The sequence below is a fragment of the Ixodes scapularis genome, unplaced genomic scaffold (genome assembly GCF_016920785.2).
Source record: "Ixodes scapularis isolate PalLabHiFi unplaced genomic scaffold, ASM1692078v2 PGA_scaffold3__209_contigs__length_174095766, whole genome shotgun sequence".
In the NCBI taxonomy this organism is placed as follows: Eukaryota; Metazoa; Arthropoda; class Arachnida; order Ixodida; family Ixodidae; genus Ixodes; species Ixodes scapularis.
In genome coordinates, this window is record NW_024609868.1 from 64441466 (window position 1) to 64465003 (window position 23538).

Below are 23538 nucleotides of genomic sequence, written 5' to 3' on the forward strand. Positions count from 1 at the left end.
AGCAGAAGTTGAAGGTAACTTTCCATAATTTGGTGACTTTCCTTCGCAGATAGCCATGGAATGCTTTTGTCGTACAAAACGATGCCACATTAGGCGATGGGCTGTAGTCCTGCTGAACTTCATCGGTCTGTAAGCTAAAGTCTGTGCTGGGTTTCCTGTGGCCAGATTTTTTAACACCGGCGATTCTAAAGCAGCTTCATCACAACATGCGGAGCAACGTGTCCCAGCATTCTATTCTTATTGATAGGCAACACCTACAGTATTATAAATTTGAAGAAAGTCGCGTTCGAAAATGCATGCACTGTAGTTGGTTGTGAGGGGATGTCGTGAATGAAGGTTGGCAAATCTAAACCGAAACCGGGACCCTTGGGTTCCCAAGGTGCTTTGCACGGCACTATGCCGCTAGGATCGCTTGGTTTTAACAAGCGGTCTATTGGCAGAGCCCTCGAAATTCCCAGGCTGCCTTGAGCATGAGGCAAGAGTATGTGCACTCTTTTACGAAGCACTCTGTTAGAGGTTAGAGCCCCTGTGGAGGTTTTCCCTGTACGATTTTATTGAATGCAGTCAGATAAAACAGTTAAAACTAACTCCAATAGAGCTACTGCACTATAGCCTGTCGCAGGTTAAGAAAGCTGAACAAGCTCCACCCGCAATGCCCTCCACTTCATTTTAACAAAGCGAACGCTGCAGACAGGAGGCGAGAATGGACTCCTCTCCAGCGTGTGCGCTGCTGAAGTGGAAAGAGTGGAGAGCTTCGGGGGAGGAGCAGGTGCTGCTTTTTTTAACCTGCAACAGACTATAATGGAGTCGCTCTGTTGGAGTAACTATAAAATATTTTAAACTAAAATTGATCAACAGATTGTGTGTTGTCACACAAGCTGATCGTCTGGACTCTGGAAGGTGCTGTCCTGCCAATCACTGGCGTCGCATTTTCCTGAAAAGTCGAAGAAGTATTCGCTTTTACTTATTTGTGTGACAATATGTGTTGCAATGGCTTTCTCCACTTGCTGAGATGTAAGCAGTGCCTATTAATATAACTATTCATGCCAAAAAAAAAAACACCACCTGAACAATTTTCTGGAGGAGAGGGCCGTGTTCGCGGCATCGGGCATGCTTAAAAGCCCAGAAACAAGGTATTCTGTGGTTGGTGCGGTTCTCTATTTACATGCTTATTCAAGTGAATATCGTGCATTGAATTATTCAGCGGGCTTCAACGTTGGTTCATCATAACGGTAAAAGAATTCCTTTTTTTTCAATAAAAGTAATTAAAAAGTATACGTTTTATAATCGTTTTATAATTTTGAAACGTGTTTTGCGGTGGTGAGTCACGTTAAAGCAATCGGTAGTTAATATGCTAACGCAAATTTTTCAATTTTTGCAGTACGGACAATAAGAAAAAACTAAGCTGGTATACAAAGAATTTAAAAGGGAACCCTTTGAAGTGCGAGCTGACGTGTCGCTAAGAAACCTAGCTTTTCCAGGGCCCTAAAGAAGCTAAGTGTTAGCAAACACTGACCGCACTATGTTTTATCATAAAATAGTAGCGATCCGAATAGCGCAAAAAGAGATCACTGTATTTCACAAATCTTAGCATGTTAACGCTACAGTTTCCTAGCCCGAGACCCTTTCGACAGCCCAAAACTGGTCTGCGAGAGACCTCAACAATGAAACAGATCAAAGACGAAAACGTTCCAGGTATGGAACCTAAATAATTTCGACGCGATTTTGTTTCTCAAATTAACTCGAAATGTAGGAAAACATGCATAGATGCTTGCGCGGGTCGGTACAATATTTAACATTTGGAACGCATTATTTGTTTTTTTACTCCAGCTGGTTTTTGGCAATTATATATTGCGGCAATCATATATTGCGCAATCCCTCATTTCCACCCGAACAAAGATTGAATGAACGGGCTCACCTGTTAACATTGGGCTCTTTGTAAGAGGGTACCGAGAGTTTGCGAGGTCGCTCACTTCTTCTCGTAGGTGGTGGTGGGGGCTCGTCGGCCGTTGCTGCAAGACAGGATGGCAACGTCTCGCACACAACGGTTTCTAAGGGCTCATTTAGGCGCTCTCATTTGAGTGTGATCTGCTGAGCTGTAAGCACTTGTGACCGCTTATGACGAGAGTGACGAGAGGAGACACTGGTGCCATCTATTAGGTAACACTGGAACACTTTTAATTTGCGTACATTTGACCATTTTTAAATCCGATTGCTACCAGATTTAATGCGCCAGCGTGCTTAGGAAGCGCATCCTCTCGCTGTAAGCGGTACCAAGCGGTTATGCCGACAGATGTGTGAACCTGCGTGAGCCCGATAAGAGTGGTTGTTTCGTCGAAAAACCTTTTCACCGAAAAACCCATTGAGTGTTGGTTTTACCATGCACGTTTCGTGGACAAACGTGACGTGCTTATTAGCTGTGGCAATAAGACGGTTCCACGAAACGCCTTTTTTTCTTTTCGGTGTCCGCCACTTCCGCCATTAGTTTACACGCAGACGCTTAGTTATTGGCGTCGTTCTTGGTGTTGGTGAGACGCTGAAGCGTGTCGAGCGGCTCTGGATTTTAGTTTACGCAGATTTGTTTGCTTTCCGAGCCGCCCGGGCGACATCTACCGCGGCCTTTTAGGCCGCCGACGGGTCGACTTCTCATTCCCCATCTTGTCTTAAACTTGAATAAAGACTGGTACGTATAAAAACCGAGTACCAGATGATGCTCCTTTTATCATTGACTACTCCGGCAAACGCAATCGCTCATAACGCAAAAAAAAAAAAAAATAACCTCGACCGATTTGGAAAACACTGCCTTTCCGCGCGTAGAAAGACATACGGCTTAAGTGTATTAATATGGTACCCGACGAGATTTCGAGCCGGAAAGAGTTGTTCGTGTCACTAGCAGACGCAGTTGATACTTAACGCTTGCGTCCGCTCTATTTGTGACATAGTAAAACATAAACACCCTGCGGTACGGACCGGGTTTCTTGACCGGAGGATGAAATCATCTGTAATGCAATGCATCTTCTATTAGTGTCCTGAAGTTAATGCAAGATCTAACACGAAGAAGCTTCAGGAATGTCATGTGCCAGATTGGTAACCTCCTCCCAAGGGGCTCCAGAAACGCAAAATAGTATACTAATCACTTAGAGATAATCCTGACAACCGATTAAACACCGTACCACTCTAAGAAATCTGCAGCGTGTATACTTTTCCGCAAAGCACTTGGGAAAGTCAATTGCTGCTATCTGCTGAAGTAGCAATGCGAATGACAGCTTGCGATGTGTGCATGGCGAAACGTCATGCTGCACTGTCGCCGCGCAGGCTGCTGTTCTTTTTTACAGCGAAGCTGTTTATGGCTAGGGTTCTGTGGATTTTTCGTGTGCGTCAACAAAAACTCAGTCCCGAATTCGATGCAAAATCGCTTCATTCTATGCAAAAACTTACACGTCTCATCACTTGGATATGCATTTCCAGTACATAAGTTATCAATAGGCACCATTTTCAAGATCAGTATAAACTCGGGTAGATAATAAAGGTTTCTCAAAGATTTACCGCTGCGCGACCGGCGTCGCTCTTGTCTACGCCCGCACCGACCTCTCTTTGTCGTCGTTCCAAGCGCTTGCGTGTCTAGTTTTCTTTCCTTCCGCTTTCCCGGGATGGCGGTCCCGTCGCGCGTGTCTACTTTCCTCCGGCCCCTCGGGGCGGGTCTGTGTCGTGTGCTAAACAGCTTCGCTGGTCATCCACCTTCACTAAACAAAATAACTCGTGATTTTTTTATTTTTTTAATCTTTAAACAGGTTCGCTTTTTCAGTGCTTTGCTGGAAATCAGTCACTCCAGGTTTCCGAGAGTGATTACCTGAGGAAACTAAGAGCAGTGTGCACCACACCTTCATCAGGCTTTTCTGCCGATTTCTCCTGGTCATAGGTGGCTGCACGACTCTGCAGCCAGAAGGGCGTTTTACTGCGCTCGCTCGTCCGGGAAGTTGAGACTCGTCCACTCCGCGAAGCTTCGGGGGCAGGCTCAGGTTTGTCAGTGAAGGGCTGTCCCGGTAAAACCGTTGTTTGTGTCGACGCCCCTTGGGTTCCATCGGCACGCGCGTTCTTCGACGTGAAGAATTTATATCGGGGGTTCTTGGTTGGAGTCTAAACGGAAGTGTTCAAGAATAAATTGGAGCAAGAACTTCAACGGTAGTCAGCACTTTCAGTCTCAGATTGGAATGCATTGTATATCTACGTTTTGACGCGCATACCAGATGAAACTTGCATTTCGAGGAGGGAAATCAAAAGTTAATACAATGAAAGCGACGGGAGAATTAGAACGTCAGTTATGATGACACTCAACATCATGTTCTAGATGTAAGCAGGCAGCAATATAAAATATAAATAACAACACCCTTTTCCGTCAAAATACTGCATGGGAATTGGAATACCTTCTTGACATTACATGTGGCAAATCATCTTGATTTAATCTCTTCAAAGTAGCATAACCCAAGATCTATCAAGTTTTTTTTTACATATTTACAATAACATGAGACTTGGTATTAGGACCGGATCACATATAGGTTGTGCTCACGTCATCGGCGCGTATATGAGCTAGTCTTTTCAGAAGACATGCTTATTCAAGACAGGCGCGGCTGTAAACAAAAGCACGTTCAGCACGTCCTGCGGTGTCTCAGTTTCCCACTTGTTTCTTTTCCACCTTGCCATTTATTTTAAATGGCAAGGATTTTTTTAATAGTGTTGCTCTAAACACGAACTGGCAGTGCACCACACAAAATGCTTCATAGCTGCTTGTTGGCACTAACGAAAAATAAAGCATTAAATACTCCTACTGTTATTACTATTACTATTGTTGTAGCATTTTATTCTGAAAGTTTTTGCAGTATATAAAACAGCACCATAACATCATATATGTCCCATTCATTTTCTCACAGCACTGAGATAAGAAAATCGTAATCGAATCTCTATTCGAAGCTTGGGAAAATGAGTGGTGTTGAACTAATAAATAATTTAACAATTCACAGGCTGACAAACTTAATGATACTATATATACATACACACACATATACACACACATACATATATACACACACACACATATACATACACACACACATACATACATACATTAGGAAGAAAGGCGGAAGTGTTAATTGTGATGAACAGAAGCATGACTCAGCTAGGTTTAAGCACTGGCAGAACTAAAAAAAACAACTTCATATTAACAGTACAGAAGCTTTTGGGTGCCCTGTCAAGCCTTGTAGTTACAATAAGGAAGATATATAGGTTCCCAAAAACCCAGTTTGAAAACCCGTGCTGCGGATCTTAGGTGTCTACACGAAAACGTCATACCACGAGTTTATGCTTGGGGACTTTCGGTGATGCTTGTCCGGATGGAGAACCCTTGGCTACGGCCACCACTCCAGGACTCGTCACTTCCTCTGGACTGCTCAGGTCCTCATAGCAGACAAAGGCAATGTCAGCCAGGGGGGTAGTGTTGGAGCTTGCAGGCGATTTCCAGACAGCCGGTTCTGAAAGATGAACTCGAGTCATGTCAGCAAATCCTCGTGAAGCTCGTTGACCAGTGTGCACAGCTACCTTTGTGTCGTAGATTTTGACACCGTCATAAAGTTTAGAAAATAGCTTGTATATGTGGTATCATAAAAAAAAAATTAACGCGAACCCGACAGTGAGTCTACCCAATCAACTTATAAATGAAAATAAAAAAAAACTCGGTTGGCAACCCTAGACAACATTAAGAATAACCGTCGAAACAGCGCGCAAAAAACGTACAAGGCGAAAGAAATTGATTGGGCAAGTGCTGAGTTGCAACTGAGCTTTTCTTGAAGACAAAGAAAAAACCAAAGAAAATATCACGAACCAAATAAAATAGAAAAATAGAAAACATCAAGACTCCTAGTACAAATTCTGCTGTATGTTTATAGAGCCTTGCTGCTAATGCGCCTTAACGGGTGAGTGTCTCTCGGCTGTAAATGAGCAATTAGCCAGTGAAGTACAACCGCTAATTTGGAGTCTAACTTGCACCACTCAGCAGTGATTACCCGAACGCGTACCGGTGCGAAACTCATCCAGATTGAAAAGGGCAAGGGGTGGGGATAGAACCCGGGAGGTTCTACAGCGCAAGTTTTCGTTCCACGCCCCGAGCTGAGACGCCTCAGCCCACTCGGCCACCAATCACCCTGATTCCACGCATACCTCATGATTCCCTACTTATCAATGAACTGCCTCATGCATATCAGTACAGGTATGATTGAAAGAGTTATTTCTGCCCGCTAATTTCATAACATTCTATACTGCGTTCCACCGTAAGTCACTGCAGAGTCAAAGGACAGAAGACACAAACGGAACCGCAGGCTAAAACTCACAAGGTCAAGGTGCATGCCCTGCGCTTGATTGATTTAGCCGGTGCACATGAAAAGTGCACTCTAAAAACCGACGAGCGCCGTGACGTTGCGTTGTTAGTGCTGCTTGCTTGAACTCAACGGCTTGTATCGTACCACGAAGCTCTTGCTTAAGTTCAAGTTAACAGTGGTGGAACTGCTGAGCCATTGTGCCATGAACGAAACACTGCTACATCTGGCGTAAAATTACAATTTTTGCTAAGGCTTGCGCTACACCTGCGCCAAGAAAAAAAATATTGGTCAACCCTAATATTCAGAGAAATAGATGGAAAGAAAAATGGTATAAATGTGAATTTCACAGCATCTCTACTAACCGTATAGTTTATTTCGTTTTAGGTCAGAGCACAGTCGAAGACACGAACACATAGAACCACAAACACACATACTAATAGCGCAAGTCACGGGACATTCGCTGCACTTGATTGGTTTAGCGGATGGAAGAACACGTACAAAGAGATGAAGGCAATGATGTCACGCTTTGATGCTGGGCATCAACCGCTCTGGCCGGTTGATGCGCTGGCTGGTTTATCGCAGACATTGTCTAAAGACGATGTCTAAAGAAAGCTTTGCAAAATAGTAGGATTGCCGATGGCGGCTATTATGATAAAACAGAACCAGTGTTGTACACGTTCCTCAAAAAAAGGAACGAAAGCTCGTTCCTCGTTCCTTCTGATTTTTGGAAAGCGTTCCCGTTACAAGTTCCTTCTGTGAAAAAGGAACTCGTTCCCGTTACAGCATAAAAAATGGAACGTATCGCTACATATACGTTACATTTATATTTTGCTAATTACCATATTTAGTTAAATCAAGCAAAGTTTTTTTTTTATCTATCCCATCAATACGCAACATATATGATACGAGTTTGTATGTCGCGATGAAAGGGCACCAGAAGAAAACAAGCGGAAGCAGGGTTTTATTTGTTGATATATTCAACTTAAGAATCTCAGCTTTTAACCATATTCATGTTTGTAGTGGACGATTGAGACGAACCAAATGTAAAAACATTGCACGAGCGTTTCACAACAACCTCACACGTTTCAATTTAAGAGAGTCCCTTGTTAGAACTTAACGAGTTGCTTCTCGATGTTGCTGTCCGCAGGACGAGCAAGTACAGGAGCGGGTAGGGATTTTTGAAGGTCAGTCTTGAAAACTACAAATACTTCTTTGTGAAGGTTGGATTTGTTGTTCAATTTGAAAGTGGGGGACAAGAGAAGAAAAAGGTTTTTTTTTGTGTTTTTTTTTTTCGTATTTTTTTAAGTGACCAATGTTCGGGATACAGGGTGCGTTACATGTCTGGCAACGTGTGATCTTGTTGTAACTGTAGGTCTCGCTAGGGAAGTTCAGAAATGGATGTAGTTGGCTTTAGATTTCTGGGTGTTCGTGTATGAGGATTTGTGAAACCAAAAAAAAAGTAGCCGAGTTTGAAATGACCCCTTTTGTCTTTTCCTACGACTAAAATTTTTGCTTTTTGTGCCGCAGTTTCGGGCACTCAAAAAAGAATCATTGTCCACCAGCTCTCCTGCATCCGAAATTATTAGCAAGCGAGGACCACACGAAATTATCCATAAGATTAGCAGTCAAAAAGTTAACCAGATCCTGCACTTCGTAAATATATTGTTTTGTACTGTCGAAATTTCCCTGTTATAAATGAAATAAAAATTACCGGACTGGACGAAAAAAAAGGAACGCCGTAACTCTTTCCGTTCCCGTAAAAATGTAACGCGTTCCCGTTCCAGCGATGCCAAATGGAACGGCGGCGTTCCTTCGTTCCTCCTAAAAGGAACACGTTCCAGGAACGCCGTTCCTTGGAACGCCGTTCCGTACAACACTGAACAGAACCAGGGGTTTGAACTCCTGATCAGATCACTCGATTACCATGTCTGCCACATGGCTTTGTTCCGGGACTGCGGTGTACCGTGGCACTTGCGCCGCTCCCGCCAACCTTCGCCGCCTCTCACCAGCGCGCGCGCGTCGCGCTTCACCGCTTGGCACCGGAGTGTTAGGAGCAGCGGCTTACCTGGGAGAGCGCCTGGCTTACCGCGATATAGTCACGGTAGTCCCCGTGCAATTGTCGATCGAAAGAGTAGCGAACTTTGACGTAATTCTGGTTCCTACGCCCTTAAAGAGCCGCGTCACCTTTAAAGCGCAAGTGTAGGCTTTAATAATAGTTTTGGGTGTTTTTGTTTTTTTTTAGTTTATGATATTAGAGTCTTAAGTTTGGTAGGTGCATTAATTAAACTTACGGGGCGCATTTTTATTGACAGACGCGTTAGCGGATATGCTGGTTCTTGCTGAAATTTAGCAGAAATTATATTTACAGGTTAAACGAACTACCGAGTGTAAAATGGGGTGGAGAAAAATAATTCATCCCAATGAATGTTGCGCTATGATTCACTTTCCAACCATTTTTTTTTAATACCCATTGTAAATAAAACCTGTTCTGATTAGATCTCTATTTAAGAAGACTGTTCGTCTACGCCCGATATATTCTTATCAGAAACGGTAATAAGTAATATGCTCAAGTATCAAATACTAACCCTCGATCACTATTATAAATGAACTCGTTTACAGATGCAATCACTTTTTTATTCTCAAATGATGTGCTAACAGCTGTTAGTGGTTGCTCAAAACCAATATTCTGCCTGCTACTGAACCTGCTACAAAAGGTCAAATGCCGCTTCCATCACTGAATTAAGTATGGAAATTATCTTAAAAGTTTTACCTTTATTCTTATAATGACCCAGCTGTATTATGTTTTCGTCCCACAATTCAAAGCCCCCCCCCCCCCCCCCCGGCGTGTTGATCTAAAAAAACATAATCTGATGTTATTTTATTGATTACCGCCCAGTTTGGTCAATTTGCACTTTGCCTATGGTCAACACGGTTTGGTAGCCAGTACCCATTACGGCTGAAACGTGCTTACGCTCGTGTTTCACTTCGCAAACGCGCTTATCCTGTCCCTTTTCGCCGAGTCCGGATCACAGTTTTTTGCGCCGAGTTGATCCATGACTCAGCATATAATTTTAGGTTATAACTTCCCTGTGATGTTTGCAGTTCTTCGGCAGATGGTTTTGTTACATGCTGCTTGATGGTCCTTACCTGGCAGCTGCGATGTCTGAGGGCTGAAGGCGAAGTGGACATCAGAACCGGCAGCAGAGGATGGAGACGCCGGAAGGCTCGCACTAAGAGTTTCGGATAACCTCCGGTGTCTCTCTGAAACGCGCGATAGGGACGGACACTTTTGAGTCCCACTGACGACGCAGGTTGCCGTGGCAGTGAAGGTGTCTTTGCTACAACATCCACTCTTAATCGGTGTCCAAACAGGATACTTCAGAGCGCGTGAAGGGCTGTCGAAACAGGGCACTTCAGAACGCGTGAAGGGCTGTCGGAACAAAACACTTCAAGAACGCGTGAAATCACACTTCGCCATATAAAGTGCAGCTTTCCGCTTCCGTCCGTTTTTTTTTTTTTTTTTTTTTTTTTTTTTTTTTTGTGGGGGGAGGGGGGGGAAAGGGGGGGGGGGGTTCGTTAAAGTTCGCTTGTATTGTTCACGAAGGCCTAGAGCATGCTTATCACGTGGATCCGGACAGCCACTCACACGCTCTGCTGGCTGTCAGTCAAACGCTGAAGGCCTCCGCTGTTATTCAAGTCTAACCCCTAAAACGGGAAAGGGAAGAATACGAGGGCGCGGCAGAAACAGATGAACTGGCACCGACATCACAGAAAAGCAGAGGAGGTAAAGAGGAGAGCGATTATGTTTGCCGGGTGAACGTCCAAACAGAAGACGGACGGCCGGACCTCAACTTTTAACTTCATTTGGTTGAGAAGTGTCACTTCACGCGTTCCGAAGTGTCCTGTTTAGGCACCCCTTGAGGCGATACTTCTCCGCCATATGAAGTGAAAGTGGAAGTTCGGCTGTCCATCTTCTGTGTGGACATGCGCCAGCCAAACATCACGGCTTTTGCTTTCCTCCTCGCCTCCTTTGCTTTTCTTGACGTCGGTGCTCGTCAGACTGGATATCACACGCTACCTGCCAATGGCGTGCCTGTTTCGTGTTCATGTGTTCTGCCGCGACCTTGTATTTTAGGGGCAGTGACAAAGCCCACAACGACGATTGCTTTGCTTCCTTTTCCGACTACATCGCCAACACACGCATACTTTCGTATCCTTCCCTTTCTTGTTTTCGGGACCTGAAGAGCAGCGGAGGTCTTGGACGATTGACTGACAGTCAGCAGAGCGTGTAATGTCCACCCACGTGATGAGTATGAAGTGGAAACTCCTACCACCTCTCTTCACTTCACTGGAGAGGAGGCGACCTCCTCTTCTGCGTTCGCTCTGCCAAAGGGGAGGGAGGTGGCAGGAGCTTCCACTACACTCTTAACCTTGGCGGAAGGAAGCTCCTCCCAGCCGCCCCCCCCCCCCCCCAAAAAAAAAAAAAAAATCGGACGGAAGCGGTGTGCCTTACTTTATATGACAGAGGGTGTCGCTTCACGCGTTCTTGACGTGTCCTGTTTGAACCGCCTTTCAGGCACCCCTGAAGTGTCCCGTTTGGACAGACCTTTACGGTATGGTACATGCCTTTTCAGGGCCTGACTACCCCTACAGTTTTTAACAGCCGTTCATACAGTTGATAATAATCTGATTCTTAATGTTTTTTTTCCGCTTTAGAGAAGTGCTTCTGGCCAGATGATTTTGGCCCCCATGTCCACCATAACGCTGCACTGCCAAGACAAGTCCGCCATAATTGCCCCCTCTATCACATATCCTGCATTTTGTCCCATTATTCTTGGAAAACAAATGAGATTAAAAGAAATAATAAAGCTATTTGCTTGTTCAAACTGAATGTTGATTCACACCCTTACCCCCCCACCGACATTCATCTTTAACTTGTTGAAAGCAGTCAGTGTACATTTAAAATATAGTCGTTAGGCTGTGCAAAGCCTGAACACTTGATCAGGTGCGCCTGAAAGTCGACACGCTCTCAACATTTCCCCCGAACTCGTCTTAGGCGAGAAAGAATTCAGTCTTTTCAAGGCTCTGTAAACTTCAACGATACACGTGGACGATAGCGATAAGAAGGATTAGTATGAGGATGTTTTCTTCAGCCTGGGAATTCGCTCTGAAAGGTTCGTGATGAGTAGTGCTTATTCGAGTGGGTCCATCTGTTGGTGCGATAGCACCGAGGAGACAAGGCATTACGGCCCATCGTTAGCAGTTCTCCAACCCGCCTCAAGCGACGAACACGCCTAAGCTGGGCGAGAGCACGCCACGCAAAGCGGCAGACGCGTCTATATTGGCGGCGTCGCGTGCTAGCGTCGCGCTCGTAACACGTTGCAAGACACGCTGGCGGCGACGTTGACGGGGGTAGGCGGCGCTGCTTGTATCCACTAGTCATGACATTTGGGAGAAAAGGCCTGGTCTTCCAGGTGGTATGCAGAGACCAAGTCGTCTGCCTTTTGCGCAGAAGTTGCACTGATGCCAGAATGATGCCGAGCACCGATTGGCTTTGGTTGAAAAAATAGTGGGTCGACATCAATGCTAGATGCCTTCAGGTTTACTCACTATGTTTTTCAATCAGCCAATAGGAGTTCGACGTTCTGACACCATCGCAACCTCTGTGCAAAAAGCAGTCGAACTTGCGCTCAGCATTTGTTTGATTTACGTGCAGCTCATAAGGTAGGCAGAACGGGGAGGGGCAACTGTACAGCGCTGTTCTCACCCAGACGTTCGTAAAGCAGAAAGCTCGATCCCTCGGTGCACGGCGACGTGCTCAGGCGCATGTCCTCCTGGCCAGGAGCCAGCGAAGCCTGCTCGTCGGACCGCCCTGGACTCGGAGCGTGTAGGAATGACTGGCAGTCGTCGTTGCTCGGAGTTTCTGTAATGCGTATGACCCAACAATGTTAATGTTGATAACTCTAAAAAGGCCTGCAGAACTTAAAATTCGGCTTTTCCTTCCCAGCGTTTGACCACATCCATGTTTGTGGAGGGCGATTCAGACGAGCCAAATGTACTATGAGCCGGGAAGGAAAAGCGCGGCACATTCTACGGAAGCTTTACAACAACCTCACATGTTTCAATCTAACACAGTTCCTTGTTCGAACTTAACAACAGTCGCTTCTCGATGTTGCTCTCCGCAAGACGAGCCCGTTTCTTTTCGTCAGCACTTCGTTGGTAAGGCTAAACAAACTTTCCACCGAAGCACTCCAAGTCACTGCCGTGTTGTACTCGAGGAAAAGGCTCTGCAATCCCTCGAAGCTGTTCATCTGCGACAGCGGGTGGTCGACTGGCACCAGCAGGTTCCGAGACAGTTGGTCCTGTGCTTCGGACTGAAGGGTTCGTTGCCCGATTGAGAAGTTGTCTGGTGTTGAGGAGACGGCAATATCTGCCCTGGCTGTGGAGGTCGCCGAAGCTAGCTCCGTCTTGAGGTAGTTAGACGCCTGGTCACATATGGAACCGTCTTCGACTTTAGATTTCTGTGCGTATGAGGATTCCCGGAAGTAAAGAAAGTACCGAGTTCGAGACGTCCCTCTTTCTGTGTATTTTCCTTCGACTAAAAGCTTTTTTTTTTTTTTTTTTGTACCGCTGTCTTGGGCATTAAAAACAGGATCAATATCCACCAGCTCGCCTGCACCCCAATGTTACGGAGTGAGGACCCCACAAAATAAATCCTAGAATAAGTAACAAAAAGTTATCGAGATCGCGCTCTTCGTAAAGATAGTTCTATTTTATACAAATTCCCCTTAGGAATATTTAAAAGAAATAAAAAAAAACACTAAACAGAAAAAAAAGAAACGCCGTTTTTTTTTCGTTTTAGTAAAGATGTAACGAGTTCCCGTTCCAGTTCCACTTGGGCAGAATGAAACGACGGCGTTCCTCCGGTGCCCTCAAAGGGAGCGCCTTCCAGGAACGTGGTTCCCTGAAACGCCGTCCCGTACAACACTGACGCGAACGAAGATACCATAAAAAAACTAGTGAAAAGTGCGTTAAAAGGCGGGTTCTCTCGTGATAATATTTATTGCTCATCGTAAACCAACTTTACTATTTATAGTCCCGTTTCACGGCTGTGTAACTTCGTTCAAATTTATTTGCGTAATCTTGTATATCGTGCTTCGAGTCTTGTATCATTGTCATCATCAGGTCTACCGTTCTCATTAGTCTTCCGCCCCGTCTGAATGCGCCAAAGTTCTTGTGCACTTTGGATTTAAGTCCGGCGGGTTTTCTGGGCCTAAATCAAAGTACTAATCGAACCAGAATGAGTTCCGACGCGGTGTTGAATGCAAATTGCTTAAAGTTCTAGGAGTTTCCATTTTCGCAGTTCATACTTGAAACAATGTGCGTGTTTTTTTTTTTTTGTTTTTTTGTTTTTTTGTTTTTTTGGTGCAACAATTTTGAAGGTAGTCGAATTTCTAAGCGGTAGCCTGGAATTCGTCATTTTTCTATACTTCGTTTCAGCTGAAATCCAGACGCAGCCAATGCTATCTGATGTCTGTTCGAATTAAAATGGAACACCCAATATACATTAAGCATCAAATAAAATAAAAAAAGATCAACTCTGTTTAGATTCAGCTCTCTGTCGCCATTGGAGTGCTTCTAGACCTTGGAATAACCATTCCTTGCGACATTCGTGGGGGGGGGGCGAGTGAACTCAAGCGAGGAAGCACACGCAGTGCAAGCCTGCTCAAGCACCGCCCTGAGCAACCGACAGTAAAGTAGTTCGGGATTAGTTCGGGAATGTGGAATGACCTCGATCTCTACACACCCAGGATCTCGGGCAGCAGCAGCTTGTCCTCGTTCTGTGCCGGTAGGTTCTGTTGGCCGGGAGAGAAAGACTCCTGCTCTCCGGTGTGGTCTTCCTCAACCACAGTCAGATCTGCCGTGAGGCGACTGCCAGGGGGGTGCAAGGACCTCCGTCTGCAGGAAAAGCACGCATCGCGCGTGTAATTTGTCTCCACAAGTTGCCTTTTTTTTTTTTTTTACGGGGACGTTGTTTATTTTTAGCTTTCCGGATAAGGAGACCTAGAAAAAGACATGTTGGCTCGGTTGGTTACACGGCGCCTTCTCTGCAATAAGCCTCCGTCAGATTGCGGGCACTTCGGCCGGGATTCGAACCCGCCACATGGGGATCCGTAGGCTGGCGCTCTCGCCTCGGAGCCACCGAGGCGGCGCCCTTAAAGTGTCTCATCTCCTTTTTTGACTCATTTTAAAACTATGCTGGCCCTTAAAGGTGCCTTGAGCAGGTTTCTGAGATCACCTAAAAAGGTGATAACTCACCTTGCTGGTTTTTAGCATCCTAGAAACGCCTATATCATGACGATACGCGGCCGATTTTCATATTAAAAAGCAATAAAAGATCGCCAAACACCGACGTCATCTCTGGCGATGGGTGGAGTATGTTCCGAAACCAGGACCACTGTCAGTAAATAGCAAGCGAAGGATCTTCGCGTCTCTGAGCGGTGGAACCGAGGAGTGATATCTCGAATGCGCGCGGCTCGTTGCCCATACAGCCCGGACTACGACGCTACCATAGCCTCCTCTATACTGCCAAAGCCTGGCAGATCGCCACGAGAAGCGGCCGCCGAAACTGAAAAGGTAGAGCGGCAGACAACGGATGAGAGGAGAGCCACGTGACGGGCGCCCCGCTGCGGCGAGACGCTGAAACACACTTCTCCCGAGCGATGGAATGTCCGCTCGTGCTCCTCGCGCTCCCGTTCCTTTTCTCGTCGGGTTTCAAAACCATGTTTCCGGTCCTCGCCGCTGCAAAAAGCTGTGCGCTGACGTCCAGGTTCCCCGAGAAGTGTTCTGTGCTACCAGACTCTCGCGTTCCAAATCTGCGACCGGGCACATGGCTCCGCCGTCGAACTGCCAGGCTTTGAGTATAGACATTTTCCACAAGCGCGCCGCCATCTTCAATTGTCGTCACTTCCAGTATGAGCGAAAACATTGTTTTGCCGTAGTTACGCCAATTGAAGACATTTAGGAGATAAGCGTAACCGTCACTCATTCTCGTTTTGTATCCCCTATATTTGTTTACTAGTTACAGGTTGAAGCGTTTTATTATTTTTTCGTCGCCCATACCGGATACGCCTATTATGTGGCTCTCCCTGTCACTGGCAAGTATAGACCGTTCCATTAGGGTCATAGCAGAGAGGGTAAAAAGAGAAAAAAAAATGCCCTCCCCCTCTCACCCGCATCTCGTCTGCTCCGCCGAGTGGGCTGTAGCTAGCATTCGGCTGGCGTACAAACTGTTTAAAATCGCGTCATTTTGGAAATTTCAAGCGCAGATGCGCATATTTTGGTATGCCAGTTATCGTGTAATACTATGCTAGATAAAAAGACTCACAGGGTCCAATTGCGCTGTTACCTGCGTGCAAATAAAAAAAAAAGAGGAAAAACTGTCAGATTGGCCGATCTCTCCGGCGAAAAGTAAATCCGGTTGCTCTATATTTTTTTACTATACAAAGTTCGTACTGGTGTAGGCCTTTAGCGACCATGAGTGGAAATCTGAAATAATAACTAAAAACGTGCTCTCCTGCCGCAATACACGCAGTAGTTGGGGGTACTGCCGGCCGACTCAACTGCTATTTAAGTAACGGAAGGAAGATATGTTAGTTGATCATTTACCGAAATAGAACAACAGAGAGCTATAGGCTGATTTTGGAGTAGCCATAACTATTCTAAGAACGCGAACCACTTTACAACGGCAGCCACGAGCGAGAGTTCGATGTTCCGTACAGCCCGCCGATACAGCCCAAAGATGGAGAATGGCAACCTCCCGGTTTGTCGTCTGCTAGCGGAGTCGGCGCGTGCCCTCTCTCTCGTTTTACCCCGCCGAACCCGCTGAATTTCCCGGATGTATGGAGAGGGCGCTGCTGTCGAACAAAATGGTGCCGCCCAGAGATCGCTAAATGGAATGAACCCAGCGGTCGCGCTCTCGCGCGCTGACGACCGGACTGCACTCCCGCGAAAGACAAAAAAAAATAAATATAGTTTCCTATTTTTATGACTATTATTGCTGTATTATGTTCCCTCTCCGCGAAAAATTAACATTTTTCGACCACTCTTTGCTTTTATTATCTACAAAAGTTTACATATTTTGTAAGAACAGTGTTTGCAATCTCAACGAAATGTTGCGTTTTCATTGGTCACATGCCGTCCTGGCTGCCGGCACGTCGTTCCTCCCAACGCCGGAGATAATTTCGATCTTTGATTGTTTGTTTAATATGGAAATCGGCCAAGCATCGTTATGATTTATGGATTTCTAGGATGCTTAGCTCAGAGCCCGCAGAAAGAACTATCGCGATATTTAGGCGATCTCAAAAACCTCCTGAGGGCACCTTTAAGCACTAGGTCTATTCAATGTCTCGTTCATGTGCCTCTCGTTGAAAACAATGGCTCAGGCTCTGCAACTTTCACGAGTTGAGGTAAAGCCCTGAAACAAGAAAAGGTCACATTCGATGTGGAGTATTAACTCTTTGCCTGGGGGTATATGTTCTGTTTGTTGAACGACATTTCATTCCCTGTGATGCAGCGCATGCTGTCTAAATCAGTACTGAGAGTAAGATGTTCTTGATATCGAGATAATCGCAATACAGCTTACAATAAAGCACCTCGGATTCGGTGTTGTGCACCGTTTATACCGTGAGAGTTGCGCAGTTCTTCAAAGGGGCCAAAGGCTCAAAAAGGCCACAAAGCCAATGACTGTTTAGAATGTTCAGAAAAGCCAGAAGGGGCTCATCTGGTGCAACCGAGACAGAGGTCGAAACTAGGTTGTGCAATATGCCGCCCGGTACGAAAGTCTGCTGATGGCCTGAGAGTGGCGGCCGACGTTTCGCAAATCTCTTAGCGAAACGTTGCCGCCACGACCTTTAAGAAACTTTTTATTGCTTCCTACTAGCGGCTACGACCTTTGTGTTGATTTTATTATTGCGAAGGAAGATAACAAAATGGCATCGTTCGTCATTTTTCAAACGATCATCTTGAATCTTTTCCTTGCCCTGCAATGGCAAAATTGAGCCAATGCGGTGCAATGAATGGATATATCTCTACTGTTGATCTATCCATTCATCTACTTGACAGTTTGTATTCTTTTCGTTTGCGCCTAAGAGTATCTACCGTTCGCAAAACTAGATCAGCAGAAAGGGGCCCGGAACTCTGCCTTCTGCATCATTTCTTTTTAGAAAGTAAAGCACCCGCTGCCATATGTTTCCTATACAGATTCAAGCACCGTTTCTCAGGCCGCTTATTTCGCATCTTACCCTGAACTTACCTCGGTGGCGGCGCCTCCTGGAAGACATCTCCGCAATCAGGGGCCAGGCTGACGTCATGGCCGTACATGAGGATGTTATGGATAGACAGAATCGCTCGCCCGTGGACTCGGGTGATCTCTTGCATGTGACTCAAGCTCTCCTCCATCCATACTTTCAGCTGAAACAGGCACAGGCACAACGACGCTCGACAACTGGTGGCTGCAGGATTGATGGTTACAACCCAAAGGCACCCATAAACCAAAGAATCGGTTAAAATCGGAAAACGCCCCATCGCCCAGTGATTATTTGAAGTAGAAGTCAATAAGTCGTCAACCTTAATGTGAATTGAAATATAAAGGGCCAGTTCACCTAACATAGAAAAGCTCAAAACGAATTTATTTAATTTTTTACGATTTTACGATTTCCCATTCTCTAAGGAGCAGAGATGTTACACGGCCCCACAGACACTGCGCTCACCCACATGACGGCAAAGAAGCAACAGCGGGGAACACACAAACACACACACACACACACACACACACACACACACACACACACACACACACACACACACACACACACGCACGCACTCGCGCACGCGCACGCGCACACACGTACGCACACACGCACACACGCACGCACGCACGCACACACGCACACACACCATATATTTTTTTTTAGGAGCGCAGCTTTTAGGCACCCGTTTCCGTGTTTTGCGGCGTCGTCGTAACTGCGCTAAATTTAGCGGCAAAATTGACGTCACGTGACCTCACACTACTTCAATTCCCCGCTAAATTTAACGGAAAAATTTGTTTCTCCGCTAGATTTAGCGGGAAAATTGACGTCACGTGACGTCCACACCAATTTAATTCCCCGCTAAAGTTAGCGGGGAATCGAACTGGTATTGAGGTTACACGACGTCATTTTCCCCGCTAAATTTAGCAGGGAGACTGAATTGGAGGAAGAGGGAGAGGAGAGAATGGAGGACAGGAGGGTACGGAGAAGTAGGAGGGGCATACTCTCCCCTCCGTACCCTCCCCTCCTCCTCCTCAAGAGCTGCGCTCTAATTTCGCATTAGGGAGATTTGAAAACGTCTTTTATTTTTGAGAGCGCAGCTCTTAGGCGCCCGTTTCCGCGTTTCGCGGCGTCGCCGTCGGCGTAACCGCCCCGCTAAATTTAGCGGAAAATATAATTGTTGAGGTAACGTGACGTCAATTTTCCCGGTGAATCTAACGGAGAAACTGAATGTGTTTATGGGTAACGTGACACAAAAACATGTGACGTCATTTTCCCCGCTAAATTTAGCGGAGAGTCTGAATTGATGTTGAGGACACGTGACGTCAATTTCCCCGCTAAAGTTAGCGGAGAAACTTAACCCGCTAAATTTAGCCGGGAAATTTGTTGCTAAATTTAGCAGGGGTAATTTTCCCGCTAAATTTAGCAAAGAAATTTTCCCGCTAAACATAGCGGGAAAATTTTCCCGCTTTATATTTTGCAGAGAAATATTACCCGCTAACTTTAGCGGATTAAGAAGCAAGAGGGGAGGGTACGGAGCGGCATATCCTCCCCTCCGTGTACCCCCCCCCCCCCCCCCCCCCCCCTCTTCCTTCGCTTGAGCTGCGCTTTTATTTCGCATTACAGAGATTTGTACACGTCTTTTATTTTTTTAAGCCAGATTAAAAGCACAATTATTCTCGGGTGAAATACCGAACGTACGCCCGATATAACATTTCTCGGCAAACAACGCATATGCCAGATACATTGTCCCAAGTTTGTATCTTCTGTCCCTGACGCCAACATTTGTACCCTATCGTAAATGATACGATTATACGTCATCCTAATGGATGCAACACACTGGCATCGTAACGGTGTGCATTTAATCAAAGTTAAAGCTCAATGTTAACGATCACACTGCTTAGGTTAAAACATCCCTCGCCTTATCACATCGCCATGAAACAAGTGTGTCGAAGATTCGCTCTCATTTCTCACTGACGCCGTGAAAGGCACAACATAACTAGGGGCTCGAGAAAAAATAAAACAGTATGCACGGTTTCATTACACTTTGTGGACATCAGAATGGTGTGTTTTCAAAGAACGCAGAGTGAAAATAAACTGAGTACCTGTGGAAGTAAGAGACGCTCGATCTTTCCTTGGCGTACTGCTGCAGTCTTGAGCCTGCTATTCTGGTTTTTGGCTTCAGCGAGGACAAAGGCCAGCACCTTGTTCTGCTCGATCACAGTTCGCAACCGCTTCTTCAGCTTGGCTGGGGAGACGTAAAAAAACACACACACAAAAAAACATAAAAACCACACACACACAAAAAAAAATTTTTTTGACAAGCAAAAAAAAAAACGAAGGATGTATGCATTTATAGACCAACACGCGTCTCTGACGTCACGCAGCAGCGGTGGCGCTGTCGACGGCACTGCGCATGCGCAGACGCTTCAGTTCACTCGAATTCGGTTTCTGTGCATGCGCAGTGCCCACACCTGGTGTGGGCAAACGCGGGTTTGTTTGTAAACAGCGTGTCGGTCTATAGTCTGTTGCAGGATAAAAAAACCAGAACAAGCATAAATACTTAACGAGCGCATTGGTAACGTCAGCAACAACAAGAAAGAACAAACACACAACAAACAAAAACACAAACAAGCACTTTTTTTCTGTAGTGGATATTCGAGAGAACATCTACTTCTTGGAAGAAGCCTTATTTGCAGCAGTCTTCTTAGCAGAAACCTTTTTCGCCGTCTTGGGCTTTTTGGGGGCTCTTGGGTGCGGCGGCCTTTTCTGCCTTTGGATTTTTTGGGCTTGGACGATTTGGGCTTCGCTGACTTGGCCCTCTTAAAGGGATACCTCAACGAAATTTGAAATAAACCCGTCGTGTTCAAAAATAGGTTGAATATGATCCACAAATCCGTAAATGACAAAGGCACGTTTGTATTTTGAGCCTGGTGGCTGTATTTTTCGTTATAAACGGCCCACTATAGCAAGCGCTCGGAGAATAGCCAGTGGAGAGCACGTGACATCCAATGCAATAGTGACGCGTAGTTTGTCTCGGGACGAGCAAAGCTAAGGCGAGGCTGACGTCGAGAGGATGGCCTAGTCGTTCCAGCCACCGAAGCGGCTGCTTTTGTACAAATTTTGACTGACTGGTTAATCTTCTATAATCGTAAAGAGCGGCAATAGCGACTTCTGGGACACACAAAAGGAATTCTCGGGAAGAGGGGCATTAATCATGCCCACGCGCTGGGGTTGGCAAAAAACGCGTGCTGAGCTCCAGGCATTGTTATTAGAGTTCGGCTATTTTTATCACCGCAGCGGTTGAACACGAGCCCCTACCCGAGTGCCCACCGGGGCATTGATCGTTACGAGCTGAAGTCGAGTGCTCACGCCGTTCTCGTGTTCAATCTATGAGCTGGCGCTCGACTGTCGTCAGGCGGGTGGTGTCGATCTAACAATTACTGAGGGAAATAGTCCCTTTTCATCATCACAATTTCACCGCGACAAAGAAGCTTCTGGATCAGTGGCGGTCTGTAATAAGTTTAGTCGGGCCAGACTAGGAACAGAACGCCTCTGCAAAGTCATGAACATTCCAACCCGATATCTCTTTATGACCCCTTTAAAGAAGTTTCAACACTTTTTACGAAGTGAAGGTGGCCCCTGCATGTAGTACAGCCGACGAAATGTGAGTTAGTAAAAAAAAAAAAAGTTTCTTGAGTAAAGAAACTGCCACATGGGGCGATGAGTTCGCAACCTTGCGTAAAGGTCCATAAGCACATTCGCGTTTGAACGCGTTTGAGTGCGTTGCGGAGTCCTTGCGGCCAGGCGCGGTCGCTTGCGGAGCGACGCGCGCCTTCCCGCAACGCTCGGTAGCGCGACGCAAGCGAGTAGAGACTCGCTCAACTCTCCGAAGCGTTGGGCTGCGTTCGGGTGCGTTCGACCAATCAGGTGCCGAAAGAGGAGAGGGGGTGACATGTTCGCTCGCCCCACCCTGCCGACTCGACGAGACGTATCCAGTTCGCCGGTCGCAGTGCTTGCTTTTTCGTTTTGGGGAGCGGCGCATGGGGACTGTATTTTCCAAGGCTGCGATGGTTCAAGCTTGACAAAACGTCGGGGAAGACGGCGACACTTCGACGGTGTCGCCGTGCGCCGGCATGTTGCCTTGGATTTCGCTTACTATTGGTGAGCCACTAGCGACGATAGCGCGTTTTTACTGGCCCTTGACTGCGGTTGACTGCGTGTCAACGCACCTGTGCGCACAAGTTTAGCGCAAGCGGTCTTCGCAATGCAACGCGTCCGCTTGCCGCTACGGAACGCACCGCGCTCAAACGCGAATGTGCGTATGGGCCTTTAGTCACGACGGTGTGTCCACGCTTTCATAGATAACGGCAACCAACACGTAAGCTAGGGCAGCGCATTTTGTGTAAAGTGCACGCTCTCTTCCAGTTTATACTGCTGCTACGCAAAATTTTAATTTGCAAACATCCACTGTCAAGCCAGTCGGCACAGAAGAAAGAAAAAAAAAGTGGCATTGCAGTTACGAATCTTACGATGCGCGAAAAGCACTTTCTAGTACTTCGATTCACCAAAAATAATAGCGCGAATAGAAGACATACAAACAAGGGCACAGATACTAAAGCGCTAGGTCACACGCGCACACTGCCTCAAACCTAACGATGAACCGCTGCTGTCCATCGGTAGGTGGAACGCGCGCGACGTCATTTTGTTGGGAGTTGTTCGCAGCGCATGCTCAGAACGATGCTCGAGAACAACTTTTTCTGGCATAACAAAAAAAAAAAGCGAACACCGCGCAATCACAGCGTTGATCGATGCTCAAGGTCTACGCGCGCAGGGGTATACCCACAGCTTTGACTTCGCTGCCTGCGAGGAAAGCACCAGGATGCATGTTGAACGTCTATTCCACAAAATCATGATCGTTGCTCTTGAAAGGCGATAAATAGGAGCTAGTTCTGAGCATGCACTGTGAACAACGCCCAACAATATGGCGAGTATTAGCTTGCGACCATAGCTGTGAGCTCGGCTGCTGAGCGCGTGCTGACGGCGGGCTCCCCCAGTTTTTTTGCTACGTGCATCCCGCACCATCAAGACTGCCGGTCTTAGCAGCCTCGTTCTGAGCATGTGGTCTACATTTCGCCCTCGAATATGGCGTCCAGGGAATACCCCCTACAGACGTCTCGACCCATAATATAAAATAAAGTGTTCATGTTCTATTTGGAAAGGGGGTCCTATTTCGACAGATACTAAGCAAAAAAGCATCCTGAGCTGATGTTACTGCTCAAGAAACGCGCATTTGGCGAGACGCTTTCCATGTAACGTTAATCAACACGCCATTCTTCAAGAATTCGACAAAATAGGTACTTACTCAGAATAAATGACTGCGAGAGATAAGAACTGCCGTGACTCTTGTTGAAAACTGCCTTTTTCGTGTTCAAAACCGCCCGACCTTTCCTTTGGGTCACCTAGAAATGCCGTAAATGAGGAACAAAAATGCAGGTCGCTATTGAAAGAACCCCGTGTTTTTATACCAACAAAAGTTACCTTTTGTAGTGGCATCTTTGAATGCTCCACTGACGTGGCGACCTGCTGAAAGAGAATGGGCGAACACTGCAGACCAAGAGCGATCGTGTTTGAAAGCACGTGAGATGGTCAAGCCGGTGAAGCGTTGCGAAGTCACAAAACGAAAGAGTAGTCAGCTTGGCAGCACTATCGCAGTTCGAACAAAAATTCATCAGAAGTTGCAGATGATTGGACGTTGCCAGAATGCGCGCGAAAGAAAGCCAAGTCACGTGAAACCCGGATTGAAAATGAAATACCCTTGTCTAAGACTATGACCCAGACTTTCTTAATAGTTATCTCTT

At 46.3% G+C, this 23538-nt stretch overlaps 1 protein-coding gene and 2 long non-coding RNA genes across 4 annotated transcripts; all 3 read right to left on the minus strand.

Moving 5' to 3' along the window:
• Positions 1-747: 747 nt before the first annotated feature.
• On the minus strand, positions 748-3913 carry LOC115321230. 2 transcript variants are annotated; one of them, XR_005717459.3, is made up of 3 exons: positions 3882-3913; positions 1919-2012; positions 748-934 (listed from the first exon to the last, which is right to left on the minus strand). It is a non-coding gene; the product is annotated as an uncharacterized LOC115321230 (long non-coding RNA). The 2 variants fall into 2 exon arrangements; XR_005717458.3 differs by having other exon boundaries at positions 3851-3907.
• Positions 3914-4075: 162 nt separating this feature from the next.
• LOC115321241 lies at positions 4076-9614 on the minus strand. The gene is made up of 3 exons (XR_005717454.1): positions 9516-9614; positions 5347-5525; positions 4076-4137 (listed from the first exon to the last, which is right to left on the minus strand). It is a non-coding gene; the product is annotated as an uncharacterized LOC115321241 (long non-coding RNA).
• A 2471-nt stretch (positions 9615-12085) lies between these two features.
• On the minus strand, positions 12086-23257 carry LOC115323433. Its single transcript, XM_040219680.1, has 6 exons — positions 23219-23257; positions 23043-23139; positions 19783-19925; positions 17683-17840; positions 14176-14327; positions 12086-12291 (listed from the first exon to the last, which is right to left on the minus strand). The coding sequence occupies exons 1-6, from the start codon at positions 23231-23233 to the stop codon at positions 12086-12088; spliced, it is 771 nt and encodes a 256-aa protein (XP_040075614.1). The 5' UTR covers positions 23234-23257.
• Between the last annotated feature and the right edge of the window lie 281 nt (positions 23258-23538).